This window comes from Balaenoptera borealis (genome assembly GCF_965194805.1).
Source record: "Balaenoptera borealis genome assembly, chromosome: 5".
NCBI classification, from domain to species: domain Eukaryota; kingdom Metazoa; phylum Chordata; class Mammalia; order Artiodactyla; family Balaenopteridae; genus Balaenoptera; species Balaenoptera borealis.
The window spans coordinates 100732912-100748411 of record NC_138862.1 but is presented as its reverse complement, the minus strand read 5'-3'; the positions used below and the strand labels follow the sequence as shown (position 1 = coordinate 100748411).

Genomic DNA, 15500 nt, shown 5'->3' with positions numbered 1-15500 from the left:
ATCAATTTAAAAAATAATCTTAGAACTAAAATTTATTATTTAGTATTTGTCAAAATCTAAGTACTTTATCACAATGCTGTAAGAGATATGTATTATTATTACTCTCACTGTATAAAAGAGGAAAAGAAAAGTTAAATAAATGGCCAAAAGTGAAACAACTAATTATTATCAAGTCTAGACTTATGTCCAGTTTTCTCTGACTTCTATGACTGTGTCATATGTAAAACCAAACAAAAACAAGTATTAGGATAACACTGAAAAAGCAACAAATTTTAATTCTCTTTTCCACTTATACATGCCAGCATTATATTCATTAATTCTCGGAAAAAAATTGCTTAATTTGAGACTAATTGTGCCTATACTAAAATTAAATGATATTCTGCCCCAAACTTTCTCTGTATATATTAATGTATGTACATTGCTTATTTAATATGCATTTAGAGGCAAAATTTTTAGTCTTAATGTTAAATACATAATTATAGCTCAAGTTTTTAAGAGCAGTTTTTAAAGTACATATCAATGAGATAAAAGAAAACAAAAGTGAAGCTATTAAGAGGATATGAATGGTTTTGCTGTTTTGCTGTTTTTAATGAATAAGAGAAAGATACCACATATGAACTTAGTCCAGAGTAGACATATGTCTATTTCACTAAGATGAGTAGGACAAATTAATATTTTACTAAGCTACAATTTCATTAGCTAGAACAGTCAAAATTTACTTAATATATACACATTTCAAAATAAGTTTATTTTGCTTTATTTTTGATTTTTTTTTTTGAGAGAAAAAATATGTCTATAAATAATAGTGATTGGGACAGAGTAAAGGGACCAAGTAGGTGATTAAATAGTTAATTCCAGTAGGGGATTGTAAGTAAAGGAAAAAAAACCTGTAAGTTAGTGATCACTCAAGAGAGTAGGTTTGCTTAACCACAAAATCAAGCAGGCTTGCTTAGCAACAAAACCATACAGCATAAGCATGAGACATGCCCCCAAACAATAAAACAATGGTGGAATGAGACCCACATCCTGCCCAGTGAGGTCACTAAGTTAATGATTCCTAGGATATGCTTCTCTGACCACACTAAAAACAAAAAAATATAAGGAAAAGGTGACATTATACTGAAACCTGAGATGATTTACCATATTTTAGTATATGTTACCGCCTTTTTGCTCATTTCCACTGTGCCATGACAGTCCCGGTTTGACCATGTAGGGACAAGAAAACTTCCCCGCCCCATGAAGGAAGCTTGACATCTATTCAAGAATGAGGAAGAAGGTGGTCTTCTCCCCCTCCCCACTTTTCCTTTGATTATAAAACTGTAGCCCACTAAGTTCTCTGCGTGGCACCCTCTTGCCTGCCTGCTTGTAAACCTCACAAGCATCCTATTCTAATAAGTCATTTCTTATCTATCACTTTGCCTCTCGTTTAATTCTTTCTGTGCTGAGACATAAAGTACTGGAGCTCCTTGGAGCCCACCAAGACATATTTCTACGATTTCAATAGTATTCCATAAATTTTAAATGTAGTTAAAAGAGGAAATCATTTAGATATCATCTAGTTTATCGAGTAGATTGGCAAGCTTGCTGTGAGAGAAGACTTCTTTGGAGATTCTGACCTAATAAATCCAGAGACTCTAAGCATTTGTTATGTATTGTTTTTGCTGTTCACTCAAGAAATTTCAGGGGATTAGTTGAGATCTTTATACTTAATTATAACAAATACACTGAGATTGTGAAATAGAACCAAAAAAGTAGATATAATGGGCCAGAACAATTTTGTATGCTTGCATGAAGAGAACAGAGAGAAATATATGAATTATGTTCAGTTACTTTCCAGTGATAAAACACAGAATCTGCCATGAAACTTCAATAGGGTAAAGGTTATACCAAGTTCTTTCATCTGCTATCTTAGTTTGATAGAAAGAGCTGGAAAAAAAAAAATTCTAAGAGAAGATTTGTCCCCCTTACTGTTAAAACGAATTAACTCAATTTATTAGATAGTAAGATTCAAATATCCCAAGACAAGCATGCAAATTATGTATAACTTAACTTTGCATCCCTGGGAAATTGTAGGCAAATTCAAGGTGCCTCTTGCTGGGCCCAGTGAGGCAGAAAGGTTGCAAACTTTTTAGAACCTCCCTTAATGTACTAATGAAGTTCAGGGCTCTGAAAACATATGATTTTAACTAATAGCAGTTGAGTTCTTCACCTTCTAAATCACAAAATACTAGCAAGAGGAATTTTATTTTTGAGTCTTGCTTATTACTATATGATTCTTATATCACTTTCTGATATGCTTTACTCACTAATAAATTCCTATTTATTATGTTTGCAGAATATTAACTATGATTTACCTGAAAAGCTGAAAGATGTATGTCTTTGCTATTAACGAAAAATCTCTCATCTATGGATAATTTATTTAAATTGCAGTGAACTGCCATACAGCTCCACGCAGATGTTAGTTTTTAAGACAAAGATTTGTGTCAAGAGAATGCTCAGAAGTCCCATCTAGCAGAGCTGGCACTACTAATGGCAGTCAGTAAACCTAATCCTCTAACAGTGTTTATTTAACAGCATAATAATGACCTGCGGGCATTTTACTCAAAGGCAGATTCCTGGGCCTCTTCCCAGATTAATGGAATTTGGATGGGCCCCAGAATATGCATTCTTTACAAACTATCCCAGGTAGCAGAGCACGCACTGCTAAAAGTTTAGTAGTTCAGTCTGCTTTTGAGGAATAACCATGGAGTAAACAAAGATTTAAGTTTAAATCTTTAAGCTTTTCATGTAAAAAACTGCTGAATATTAAAACAAAAACAAAAACAAAACAAAAGCTATAGCCGTAAAGCACAGAGAACAAGTTTGAGTTTTGTTTCTGAACGCTCTCATGTTTTAGAGGTATCCTTTGTGCATCAATATGTGTGCATGGGAACGTGGTTTTTCAGCTCAATTGACCTCACACGTACTAAGTGTCTATTATGCGAACAGCACTGGGCTAACTTCTGGGAATACAAAGGTGATCAATATATCATCCCTGCCCACACAAAACTCTTTGCCGTCTAGACATTGATCACAGGGATTCAATATATTTAGGATAAGAAGAAAGTCTTTAAATATTTGGAAGTCTATTTTTTAAGTTGATTCAACTATTTATTAAATTATTTTAGTTTTGAATAATATTATTGGCTTTTTATTCAGCTTCCAAAGTACAATAATAGGTAACAAAAAAGTAATGTGAGATAATATGTATGTTATCAGCTATATTTATCTCCTAAATGGAACACTTACCTATAGTCTCTCCATCGTCCCAAAAGAGAGATCCTTGTGCCATCTGATTATCATCTGCAGCAACAATGAGCTTCATGTAATTTTTTCGACTATAAGAAAGAAATACAATTTTACCAAGGTTTATAGAGTAGCATATTTCTTGTTATGATATGACATCCATATAAGTGTCCAAAGGAACACAGACTGTTTTAGGCAAAGAAAATAAAAGGATTTTCCTTTTTTAATGAGTTAATGGAAATTATATAAACCATAAAACCCTTCATATTTAATAGAAAATATCATGCATTTCTTTGCTATCAAGGATTCACCTACTGTAACAAATCAGAAGTGGCCTCCTTTATAACTAAAACCATATTAAGTTTATTGATATATTTATTTATTCTTCTCTCTGATAATCCTGTCATTGACCATTAACATAAAGCTGTTTCAATAGCATGTTTTAATCTCATATGACTTAAGCCTTCCTCACATTTCCATATATAAATCACTTAATTATCATTGGCAATTGTTAATAAGAATGTGAAGAGTAGCCAGAATTGCAAGGCTTTTCCTTGGATTGGACAGTACTTCCGAAGCTTGTGCCTACAACAGGCCTATCTATGAACTAAATATCTGCTTCCATGCTCAGTATACAAGCTTGCTTTGACAGCCTCATATGGCTATGGAAGGATTTCTCAGATAAATTATGCTTAGCTATCTGCCTTTTCCAATCACAAATGTTGAAGGTTATACTGCTATGGAAGTCTCCTAAAATATCCAGAATATCTAGAGTTCAAATCTCCACAGCAACTTTATATTTTCCATGTACAGATATTAGCATGTCTTAACATGCATGTATATATGTATTTCAATTGATAGTCACTGAGGTAAAAGATAAGTAGATCTTATTAGCAACATTAAAATCTGGTTTAACCCACAATTTCCTAACATACATAAAATAAGATTAAAAGAGTTTCACAAATTTCATTCTATCCTGTATATACAGTTGACCAATGAACAATGTGTATCCAAGTATCCACAGTTCCTCTGCATCTGCAGATTAAACCAACCATGGACTGAGTAGTACTGTACTATTTACTATTGAAAAATATCCATGTAAAAGTGGATCCATGTGATTCAAACTCATGCTGGTCAAAGGTCAACGGTATACCTAAACCCAATATCTTATTTACTTTACACACACACACACACACACACACACACACACACACACACACCCAGAGCACCCAGAATGGCCTCTACTCGTCTCTCATAACATAAGGATTTCTCAAGGAACAACTTATGAATGGTCTCCTCCATGAAACTCTCATTTCTCAGGTATAATCATTTTTCTCCTCTTCAACTGACATCAGCGTAAAATATTGATAGAAATGGATCTGGGTAGCTCCAGAAGCTAGAAAGAGTCTATTCATGCCAACTGGGGCTGGCAGCATGTAGATCACCACAAGAGTGGGTACAGCATGAGATGAGAAGAGGAACAGAACTGAGTCCTCTAGAATCTGAACGTTTAAGCCAGGAATTTAGTCAGGGGAAATAGACTCTATGACTGGTCTCAGAAATTCACTCTTACATCAGTCACAGGAGACAGAATGGACCCATGATCCGTGGAAATAGGACATGTTGTTGATTGTGAAGGAGAGAATACCACATAAGGTGTCTTAGCAGATGATCAGTTATAAATGGTAATGGATAGAAAATCTGAGTTACCTTTCATTGTTAAATGGGACAAGGTTGCTACAAATAGGTCTGGTTCTTCTGCAGACAGCAGAGGACTTAAATAGCGTGAAGGAGTAGTGATCTTGTCAATGGATATCTACATTTCATAGACTAAAGTGGGTCTGGGTATGTGTCACAGGACTGATGGAGGCAGAAAAGGGGGAGCAGAAAAGATAGAAGGAAAGAGAAGCCCTCTGAGCCATGTTTGCTTAAAGCTCACAGAATAGTTCATTTAAAAAACATATTTTCATAAAGTAAATAATATTTCTTTCCAAATAGACTCAGAAAAAATGACGAGGTCTTACGTGAGACTGACATTTAAAATACAAGACATTCGTTTATCAATACCTTTGCATGTTTACACAGAGGACATTAAGTTTCCATTGGTATTTTGGTCGGGGAAACATTCTATCATGTTGGAGGACAATTTTCCATGAGTTTCTCAAGTTTCTACATATTTTGCATACAGAAGCAATGACAGTTTTTCTCCCTTCAAGGCAAAGAATGGATGCTTTTGCTTACAGCCTATTATAAAAGATTGAGTTTCCAAAGTGTTGCCTTCCTTAGCTGTGACATAAACCTCCTGGGTGGGCAGTATCCACCTGGGCCACTTGATGTCACCCACATGAGACTTGGGGGGCAGGGGCAACTGGAGCAAACATGAAGCTCATATTTCTTGCTATGCCAAGAGTAAGAAAGACCTCTGTCTCAGAGCCAGAATCCATGAAACTGTGGCAGGCTAACCTGTAAGCTTGGAAGTAGGATAAAATCTCAGACCTTTCCCAGTTCTTGACAATTCTCGCATGCTCTCTCTCAAAACCTAATCTGAGTTCTGTGAACACTTCACTTACCTGTAAAATGTGTTTTGAGCAGCCTCTTGACAAGGTAGAATATAACCACCACGGACATGTAGATTTATTTCATATAAAGGAGCTGCAAATGTATGAAATTTTTCTCTGACACCAATATCTCTGCCCTGGAAATGACAGCATTGGATGAAAGAACAAAACAATAAGAAGTAGAATCACCAGCAATATTGGTACTTGAGGGGGCACATTTATAGAATCAAATAATATACTTTTTAATTAAAAAAATAATAAAACCACAAACATTTATTCAGTAATTCATGTTGTTAAAGCATATACTTATTCCTTAGTTTATTGATAGCTTTGAAAGTAATTTACCACCACGTGTTTTTGTGGTGCTCACATGAAGAAAATACATGGGTTTTTGATGGGTCACAAAAGTTACTCCTGATTTGTCATATACATTATTCTTTAAAGGACTGCATTACTTTTAATGATCTTTCTGCATACCTAATAAAGGGCAATGACCTTTTTGTGCATACTGTATAATTTCCACATTTATTTGATAAAATAAATCAATGACTACACAAGAAACTATGGCAGAATAAATTAACTCTTTCACTGTTTGTTAATTTGATTCTGATATAATTAGCAAGAAATATCTTGCTCTTTTTAAGTGGAAAGGAAAACAAGTATGTCATTAATAAAAAGGCTATAATTAAGTTGTTACCCATTTCTGTTTAGTCAACCCCCCAGAATTCCTTAACTACTTACTGTATGGTAGTCAAACCACCGAGCATTAGGGATGTAGCCTTCTACAGTGTCAGCATACTGGAATTTAAAGATATAGTCATTAAAAACATATAAACCATGGAAAAATTATTTTGTGAACAAAAATATGTGGTAGGACTTACAGCTTCCAATACAGGGGTAACCATAAATGCTGGACCCCACAGGAACTGTTTGAATATATCCCAGGTTGGCTTTTCATTAAAGAACCTGGACAAAATATTTACAAAATTAAATCAAAGAAATTTATCTCTTCTGAATACCATAAAATAATTATTAAAATCACATTTTGCAGTATGGACTTTTGTGGATTGAAATGAAAATCAAAACATAAAAAATCAAAGACAATTTTATCACTTGGAATTCAGTGTGCAGTAGTACAATACTTTATAAGTAAATCTAGACCATGACTAAACCTTCCAACAAAGCGCAGAGTTGCCATGGATGTGTAAGACCGAGTGAGAAATCTCCTTTGAGGAGAACTCACATAAATTCAAATATTAACTTTGTCTAGTAGAAGATCAACAAACCAGGAAGCAAGAATTATAAACACTCTGGAAGAAAAGTGTGAGACAAGTGTGTTATAAAAATCTTAATTTGGTAACTTTAAAAAGAGTTTGCACATCCTATGTAAATTAAGCTCACTGAATAGTGAATTTATAAATCCTTAAAGGTTCTTCCATTTGGTAATACGTTTCTGAGTTTGCGATATAAATGGCTGAAAAAACAAAGTCTGCTTTTTATAGTTTGAGAATTGTCACTATTAAATGTCCACATTTTTTCTTTAATTGAAATGGAAGTATACATTTTTTATTTTTGTTCTTTTGTTTGTGTTTTGTTTTACTCTAAACTGAGATTAATGCTAAATTGGACTGCTGGGTTTTTCCTTTATGAACTTCCCATGGGAACAAAAACCCAGAAGTTCTCAGCAGGACAAGAGTCTGCATAGTTAATAATAGTGTTTCTGGCTGGGGACTCAGACCAGTGCTGATACGCCAGCTCTTCTGGAAAGTTAATAGGGAGAAGACAAAGAGGAAAATTCTAGAAATAAAAGAGGGAAGAGTTTAATAAAATGTTACCAGAAATACAGAAGGGATTATGGTAATAAATTACTAGAGGATAATTTGAATCTAGTAAGTTTTTTTTTTTTCCTTTTTTTTGGAAAGTTGGATCTTTTATTATTAGAACAGAAGGCATATTGATCTACTTATTATTTTGGTAATTTTATCTTGGCTACTACTGTTTAATTTGAGTAAGTATTAGCTGTTTATTTTTTACTGATTTATCAATAGTGAAATCTAACAAATCACCTCAATCAATTACTCTGGTAATATAGGGCACACAAGAAGCTAAGTATATCATGATTATTTCAAGGGTTATTTGTATTTATGGTTGAATGTGTGTGTGGTTTTTTTTGTAACATCCATAAGAAATTGCTTGTATTTGCCTTAAAAATAGAACAGGCTAAATTTTTTGCAACTATACTCCATAGAATAGAATTTCAATATTTGGTCATATATCAGTTTGAGCTTCAAAGAGTAAATCCAAAACAATTGTCACAGAGAATGGTAGAACTGTTCTAGGGTACCCAATTAGAACACCTCTAGGAGGAGTTAGGATGGTCTTCTTTAGTCAGGCATTTATATATGGTGGATTTACTTAACTGCTGTAAACTTCAATTAAGTCAACCATAATATAGAGATAATATTACTTATTTCCAAGATCTTTTGAAAACACTCAATGTAATAAGGTATGTAAATTCTCTCAAACAATACCTGGTATACAATAGCTATTCCTAAGAATTATTACTTTTTAAAAACTGATTAATTGTGTTTCATTTTTAATGGCATATATTAGTCTGTTTATTAGTAGATTTATGTAAATGCTTATTAACCCAAAATGTACACTTAAATAACAATGAAAAAGCTTTCAATTTAAAATGTTTTATATGGCAGTAGAAGTGATTATTGAGTAAATTAAATGAAAGCTATCTCTCTCTGTGATAGGAAAAAAAAATTGTGCTTACTCATGCAAAAGGGGTCGGATAACAGTGCCACCATGAGCATGAATTTCATGCATCTGTGTATAGAAATAGGGCAATAATGTGTATCTAATATTTAGAATATTCTTTGACATTTCAGAAAAAGTTGCATTCCAGGAAGCAGGATCTTGTCTCTGAAACAAAGCAAAATGAAAGTGTCATAAGCTGTTGTCCTTGTTTAAATCATAATTTTCAAATACATATTTGAAGAATAAACAATAAGGCATAATTTAATTCACTGTCATGTGCTACATCACAAAAATCTTATGGAGTAGTTATTTCTATCTCATACAATGGAAAGAGAAAGCATAACTAATATTTTAATAAGAAAATGCAAATTAAGTCCATGGGTTGATTTCATTTAGGTGAACATATGTAAAGAGCAGTTCACATTTGAATAAGTGACAAACACATTGTCAACTGTGGTGATGCTCAGTGTAGGGTGAAAAGTCTAGGAGAGAAACAGAATGCTATATATAAGTACATTGAAATAAACAGACATGCAGAGCCCATCATGGTGACCCTGCACATTGTGTGTTCTCATAAGAAATGAATAAGTTATGGTACTAAAGAATTAATAGTATAGGAGGAAGAGGGGATCTAATTAATGTTGGATAAGAAAAAAGAACATGCCCATATCTGCTCTGGAATATACTCTCCAGGTAAAAAGACTAAAATTGACACTGGAAAGATAAAAGCTTCTAAAAAATGTTATTGCACTTACTGGCTAAAAAAAATAATAAGGAGAGTGATTAGTATTTTATATTCTAATTTATACCAAGGGAAAAAACAAGGCTGCCACATAACTCCAGGGGGCAACACTTGCAAGGGCTCTCTGTTATCAACAGGAGCAGAGCCCTTAAGAGTGGTATCATATCTATGAAGATTCCAACTCTTCTAGATTTAAGTAGTAAGAAAGTTTGAATGATGACCCATTGCTATCACTGGTACATGTAGTGTTAGAATAGGCAAAACCTTGAAAGTGCAATGGTCCAAGAAATATTAAGCTATATATCAATATGATCCTACTGTTACTAGATTCAAAGTCAAGTTAGAAAAGGCAAAGATCATATCTGTTGCATACTGACTTTGTTGACGTTATTTCAGTTTTAACATGATAAAACACAAGCATTTAATTCTAAACCATACATTCCTAAATTCAATTATATTACTTCATAATTAAACTTAAGTTGAGTTCTGTAGATTTTTATTCAGAAGTACTTCATCAGTCTTTCCCACTCCCATTTCATCTTCTCAAAAGCTCCAGCCACATTCACATCTTGGAGTCTTTCACTTGTTCCCCAGACCTGGAATTCTCCCCCATATATGTAAATTTGTTGCTTTCCTCAACTCAAGTCTCTGCTCTAATGCTAATGTCACTTCATCTAAGAGGACCAGCTTGAGCATCCCTTCTAAACCAGAACACCCACAAATCTCTATCATTTTAGCTTACTCTAGTTTTCACTCATATGATTTATTTGTACTTGCTGTTTTATATATATATATATATATATATATATATACATATATATATATATATATGAAATTGTCTATTATCTGTTATCTCTATCTTTCCTGCATTATATAAAGCATTAGGGCAGGGATTTTGTAAATATTAAATAATAGATTTTTAGTGAATTCTTGTTGAATGAATCCCTGTTCAGGATTTTATTGATTCATGCCTCACTCTCCCAACAATACAGCTTTCTGAATTTCATTACTGACATAAAGTTTTCCTGCTAAAATATTCCTATCCCATCAAGTTGTCTCTATTGCCCAACTTCCAAATTTTTCCAAAATGTGGTCCCATACTGCCTTCTAACCTTGTATAGATTTTCATTTTTATTTTTCATTTTCTAATATAAATTCTCCCTTCTATTCTGACAAAAAATTTCCCAGGGTGACATGAAGAATTCAAAACTCATGTTGAGCTCTACCATTTGGTTACTATGGCTGGAATCCATCCTTAAAAGACCAGCTCTGTCTACAATTCTTCCATGAGGTGCATTTTGATAACTTATCTTTCTTCTATACATCTTCACTGAAACTATCACAAAATTTAGCACTTACTTAGCTATTGCTTGCAATTGTTTATACTTTTTCATAATTTTTATTATTGTCTCCGCCTCACTCAAAAAGTTCTTCCAGTTTAGTATATAGTAAAGTAAATAGTGTCACCACTCAGAAATTAGTTTTCATGATTCCCTTTTCCTTTTTTTCTGTTTCTCAACTCATTTTTAAAACATTTGCTTTTTAAATCTGCCCATTTCGTGCATTGATTTTAAATGACTTTTCTAATTAGTTTGAAATTGATTATATTTTTTAGCGTTCTGTCCAGGTTTGGAATAATTTCCAGAAGGAATTTTTTTTCTGGCTAATCCAAAATTATATAGAACAGCAGTAAGTATGCCAGCTAACCAAGTCTTGAACCCCAAAGTATAAAGAAAACCCAAGTCAGAAACTTCTCAGAGTGATGGGCTCAGATGCCGTCAGTAAATGTAAAGAGATTCAAAACATTCATCTGGAAATCAGCCAGGAAAGGTGAATTCTATTCAAAAACGTTTAAGGTTAGTGGGGCAAAGGAATGAGAGTAAATGCAGTAATTACATACTCTAGTAAATGCAGTGTTGTGATTTCTTGCATTTGGATAAAATGCTCCAAGTTGCATCCAGCGGGCACAGAGCTGATATTCCGAATTGTTGAAGAAACCACAGATATCTGCTCCAGTCTAAAATACAGTTATATTTAATTAATTTTAATAGTTTGTTTCTTAATATTAACAAGTGATGAAGAGAAAAGGAATAGAGATACTTACATACGACATTCCAAACAAACTAAATTCCATCATACCTAAAAAAGTTAGGAAAAAATTATAGAAGGCCACTATTTCATATATTTTGACATTTGTTTTTTTTTCTATTTATGAAGATGTTCTATTTCTAATACTGACCTCTAATTCAATGAAACATTTTTCAGATTATTGATATACTTTTCTATCATTTCTTCCCATGAAATTTATGTATTTTTTACTTTATAATGTTAATGACATTTATAAAAATAAGACACTCTAATAATGCCTCCTTGACACTTTCAAGATGACACATTTAGATCACAAAACTGTTACCAACACATTATAGTATGAGAAGAAAGCGTTAGTGGCTCCATTTTTTTAATAAATTTATTTATTTATTTTTTATTTATGGCTGCATTGGGTCTTCGTTGCTGCGTACAGGCTTTCTCTAGTTACGGCAAGCAGGGGCTACTGTTCGCTGTGGTGCGTGGGCTTCTCATTGCAGTGGCTTATCTTGTTGCGGAGCACGGGCTCTAGGCACTAGGGCTTCAGTAGTTGTGGCTCGTGGGCTCTAGAGTGCAGGCTCAGTAGTTATGGAGCACAGGCTTAGTTGCTCCGTTTCATCTGGGATCTTCCCGGGCCAGGGCTCAAACCCGTGTCCCCTGCATTGGCAGGCGGATTCTTAACCACTGCACCACCAGGGAAGTCTTCCTTGGTTTTATTTTTAAAATAAAATGCTGTCTCTGTAATTATTTAACCATAGGTCTCATTATATGAAACAAATTGAATTATCCTTATTAGCTAAAAATCTCCTGAGGAATGATCATTTTAATAAAATAGAGTGCATGTGAATTCCCAGCTCTTCTTTTAAAGGAATATTTCTAAACATTGATTGTTTTCCTTGAATCCTAATATAAATAGTAAAGAATTTTTATGTCTAGATATGAAACAGAGAAATATTCTCTTTAAAATAATATTTTATTTACTCTTTATCCAGCTATTGTCAGAAAACTTTCAAAATTTGGTTTGAGATGTTTCATACTTTAGCATCTATGAGTGATTCTTATTCCCTAGAACCTAGACTTTCTAAGCCTTTCTATTCTTAGCTCTATATGTTATCCTTCTCATCTCTTGCCCTTTCATAGGAGGAAACTGAGGCCAAAAGGGATGAAATTATTTTCTCAAAATAAACTAGATCCTGCTTTCTGGCCCACTGCCTTTTCATTATGCTGTTTGTCATAAAATATGATGCCAAAAGCACATTTCAGAGAAGGACTTACAAAGTATATGAACTAGCAAAAGTGAATACTTAATAGAAAATTCAAAAGAATAATGATAAAGATGGTGACTCTCACATACCAATGATAGATTTGTCCAAATTGTCCCATTTTGCATAGTTGTCTCCAAGCCAGTGTCCTACCCATCTTCCAGCAGTAGGATATGTGGAACGAGAAATAACAATTCCTCTTTTGCCAGTTGCCTTCTGCAATGCACTAATATAGATGGAGAGGATCTATGAGTTTTTATATGAGGTATTTTCTTTGGATATTTCTACTTAGGACCACTTCATTAAAGAAAAAACTATCTGATTTATGATGTCTATGCTGTCTCTTATTCCGACTAGCTCTTTATTAGTGAGTCTTTGCTCATTATACTATAAAATCCTTACAAGCATGAAGGACATCTTTTTTCCCTTCCAACATTTTCCAGAGTGACATGTCTAAGTGGCCCTTTATTTATTGGTTCAGTGAATACAAGTCAACTACTGATATTATCAAATCAACTAATTATATTGTGAGTTTTTTGAATGAACACATTTTATTCTACTTAAAAGTGTTCTCTTAATAAAGATTTAGGCTCCATTAATTGCTCCAACCCTTCTTATTTATAACTTGTCAACACTTAATCTTCATATTACTCTGCAGAGAATATTTGCTATAATACTCCCTGTTTTAGGGAGTATTCATATATATATATATATATATTAATTGGAAAGAAAATGTTTATTTTTATATTACTTAAAATAATTTGTGTATGAACAAGGACTAGAGACCTATATCAGGAGGAAATATTTCAAATACTTAATTAGGCAGATTTGTAACCCACTACCATGTTATAAACTGTATCTAATCATTTCCTTGTTAAAGATGGACCACAGTAATTGTACTGATTTGTTTATACATAAATCTTCTTCAATGACACCTTGAGATTCTTGAGGTTAAGGACTGACTTAATCTTCTTCATATTACTTACACCTAATACGTAAAATAGTATAATAGTAGCTTAAGAAATTTTTGAATTCATGAATATCTCAAAATTACAGGAAACTGAAAATATTTTAAACAGACATATGATGATATATTGAACCATCTGTTGATAATAGAAACAATATTGTATTTGCTAACTTAAAATTTCCTACTTGTATGTCTCTCTTTAAAAAAAATCATATAGGAAAAACCATCTTCACTGCTTCATTTTTTATAACAAATATAAAGGATCTAGTCAATTGAGAATCAGTAATATATTTAACATATGTCACACATATTTGCAGACATTTAACAAGAAATGAATGTATATTTATATAGGGAATTGAAGAACTGATGATCAGTTTAGAAATCTTCATGGAAACATATCTTAAGTTTAGTTAATTTGCAAAGAAAATTCATTTTATTTAATTGATATAAAAATTATTTACAAGGATAGAGTTGTCCCAAATCTTTAATGTTTCCACATACAAGAAATACATATTCTTGAAGGTTCTTTTTTTCTGCCCTATGCCTTACTTTTGCAAAAAGTCTTTACTGAGGTTTTAAGTTAATAACCAAATATATGCCTTTTTAGATTTCTGATTGAGAAGAATTCTGCATAAAATATTTTCACAACAACTTTCTCTTAAGGGAAATCTAACCTCTTGCATTAGCAAAATCTCCTTTGTAACCCTTCACAGAATATTTCTTATTTGGGAAATCACTTGCCACCACTAAAACTATAATTTAAAATTACATAGCTATAAATATTTTGTAGATATTTCCATCATGTTCCAACTTTACAGATGGTTAATCACAATGAACTTAATTTAATTTTAAGAAACACTTTTCAACCATAATACAGTTTGTTCTCTGTTACAAGTTGATTTGGAAAATTTAGCTTATAAAAAGTATTTCAATGTTGTGTTACAGAAACATTTTTATTACATGTTTATAATTGTCTACATGAGCAGTTTTTGAAAAGTATTAGAAAAGTTATAAAAATACATTATTGGGAAAAAAAGTCCTTCTAAAGGAAAACAATGATTTTTAGAAAACTGTACATGTAGATTACAAATGTGGGTTATGTGAAAGGAGAATATTGAATTGAAAAAAAAATTAAATATTTTAAAGCCCTAACAATAAATAAATATCTTTATTTTTGTCATGGTTTCTAAAGATAACAATTTCAAAATTATTAAATTGACTATTGTTTTTAATTACTGATGAAATCAGTTGGTAAATATACCCCAAATACTGCTATCTCTGACTGGATGATATTAAATTATTTTAGAATACTGGCCAGTAATGCTCAAAGAAGAGAAAGTTATACAGGACTGTTTCTCTCAATGTTTATTTAAAAAATCTCTTTGAAAACTAAAGACATTTTTTGAATTATATTTTTAGAAAGCAAAAAATTTAGTATTGTATATTTACTATCCATTAGAAATAGTAACTTGACAGTTTCACAACTCAAAGAGACTAACCATTAGATCAGAAAATGTAATTTCAGTTTTAGTTTTAGAGTTGGATAACAAGTTTTTTGTAAGCTGAAATATTTCCATTTTTTTGAGTGTATAAGTAAAACTTAAATTTGAGATTTCTTTAGTGAGAAGAATGTGAAAGTCTAAACCATGGAAATGGTTTTATGGATTCAGATCTCAATTTTTTTTTAAACATTGATACCAGCTATATCAATGTTCAACTCAGCCATATTAATCAGAAAGTAATATCTAAGAGACACGTATTCCGTATTTTTTCAAGTTACTAACAGTTAATTAAGAGAAAGTTACAACTATAACCAAGAAAACTTCCAAATTATA

General features: G+C 32.5%; 1 protein-coding gene across 1 annotated transcript in view; it reads right to left on the bottom strand.

The window, feature by feature from the left end:
- The window catches only part of SI (sucrase-isomaltase), a 123545-nt gene that overhangs the window by 5439 nt on the left and 102606 nt on the right, over nt 1–15500 (bottom strand). The window contains exons 37-44 of the mRNA XM_082394294.1: nt 12791–12924; nt 11456–11490; nt 11252–11368; nt 8626–8774; nt 6725–6809; nt 6585–6641; nt 5856–5980; nt 3289–3377 (exon numbers count right to left, since the gene is read on the bottom strand). Of these exons, the coding sequence (XP_082250420.1) occupies nt 3289–3377; nt 5856–5980; nt 6585–6641; nt 6725–6809; nt 8626–8774; nt 11252–11368; nt 11456–11490; nt 12791–12924 (791 nt within the window). The remainder of the gene's footprint in view (nt 1–3288; nt 3378–5855; nt 5981–6584; nt 6642–6724; nt 6810–8625; nt 8775–11251; nt 11369–11455; nt 11491–12790; nt 12925–15500) is intronic.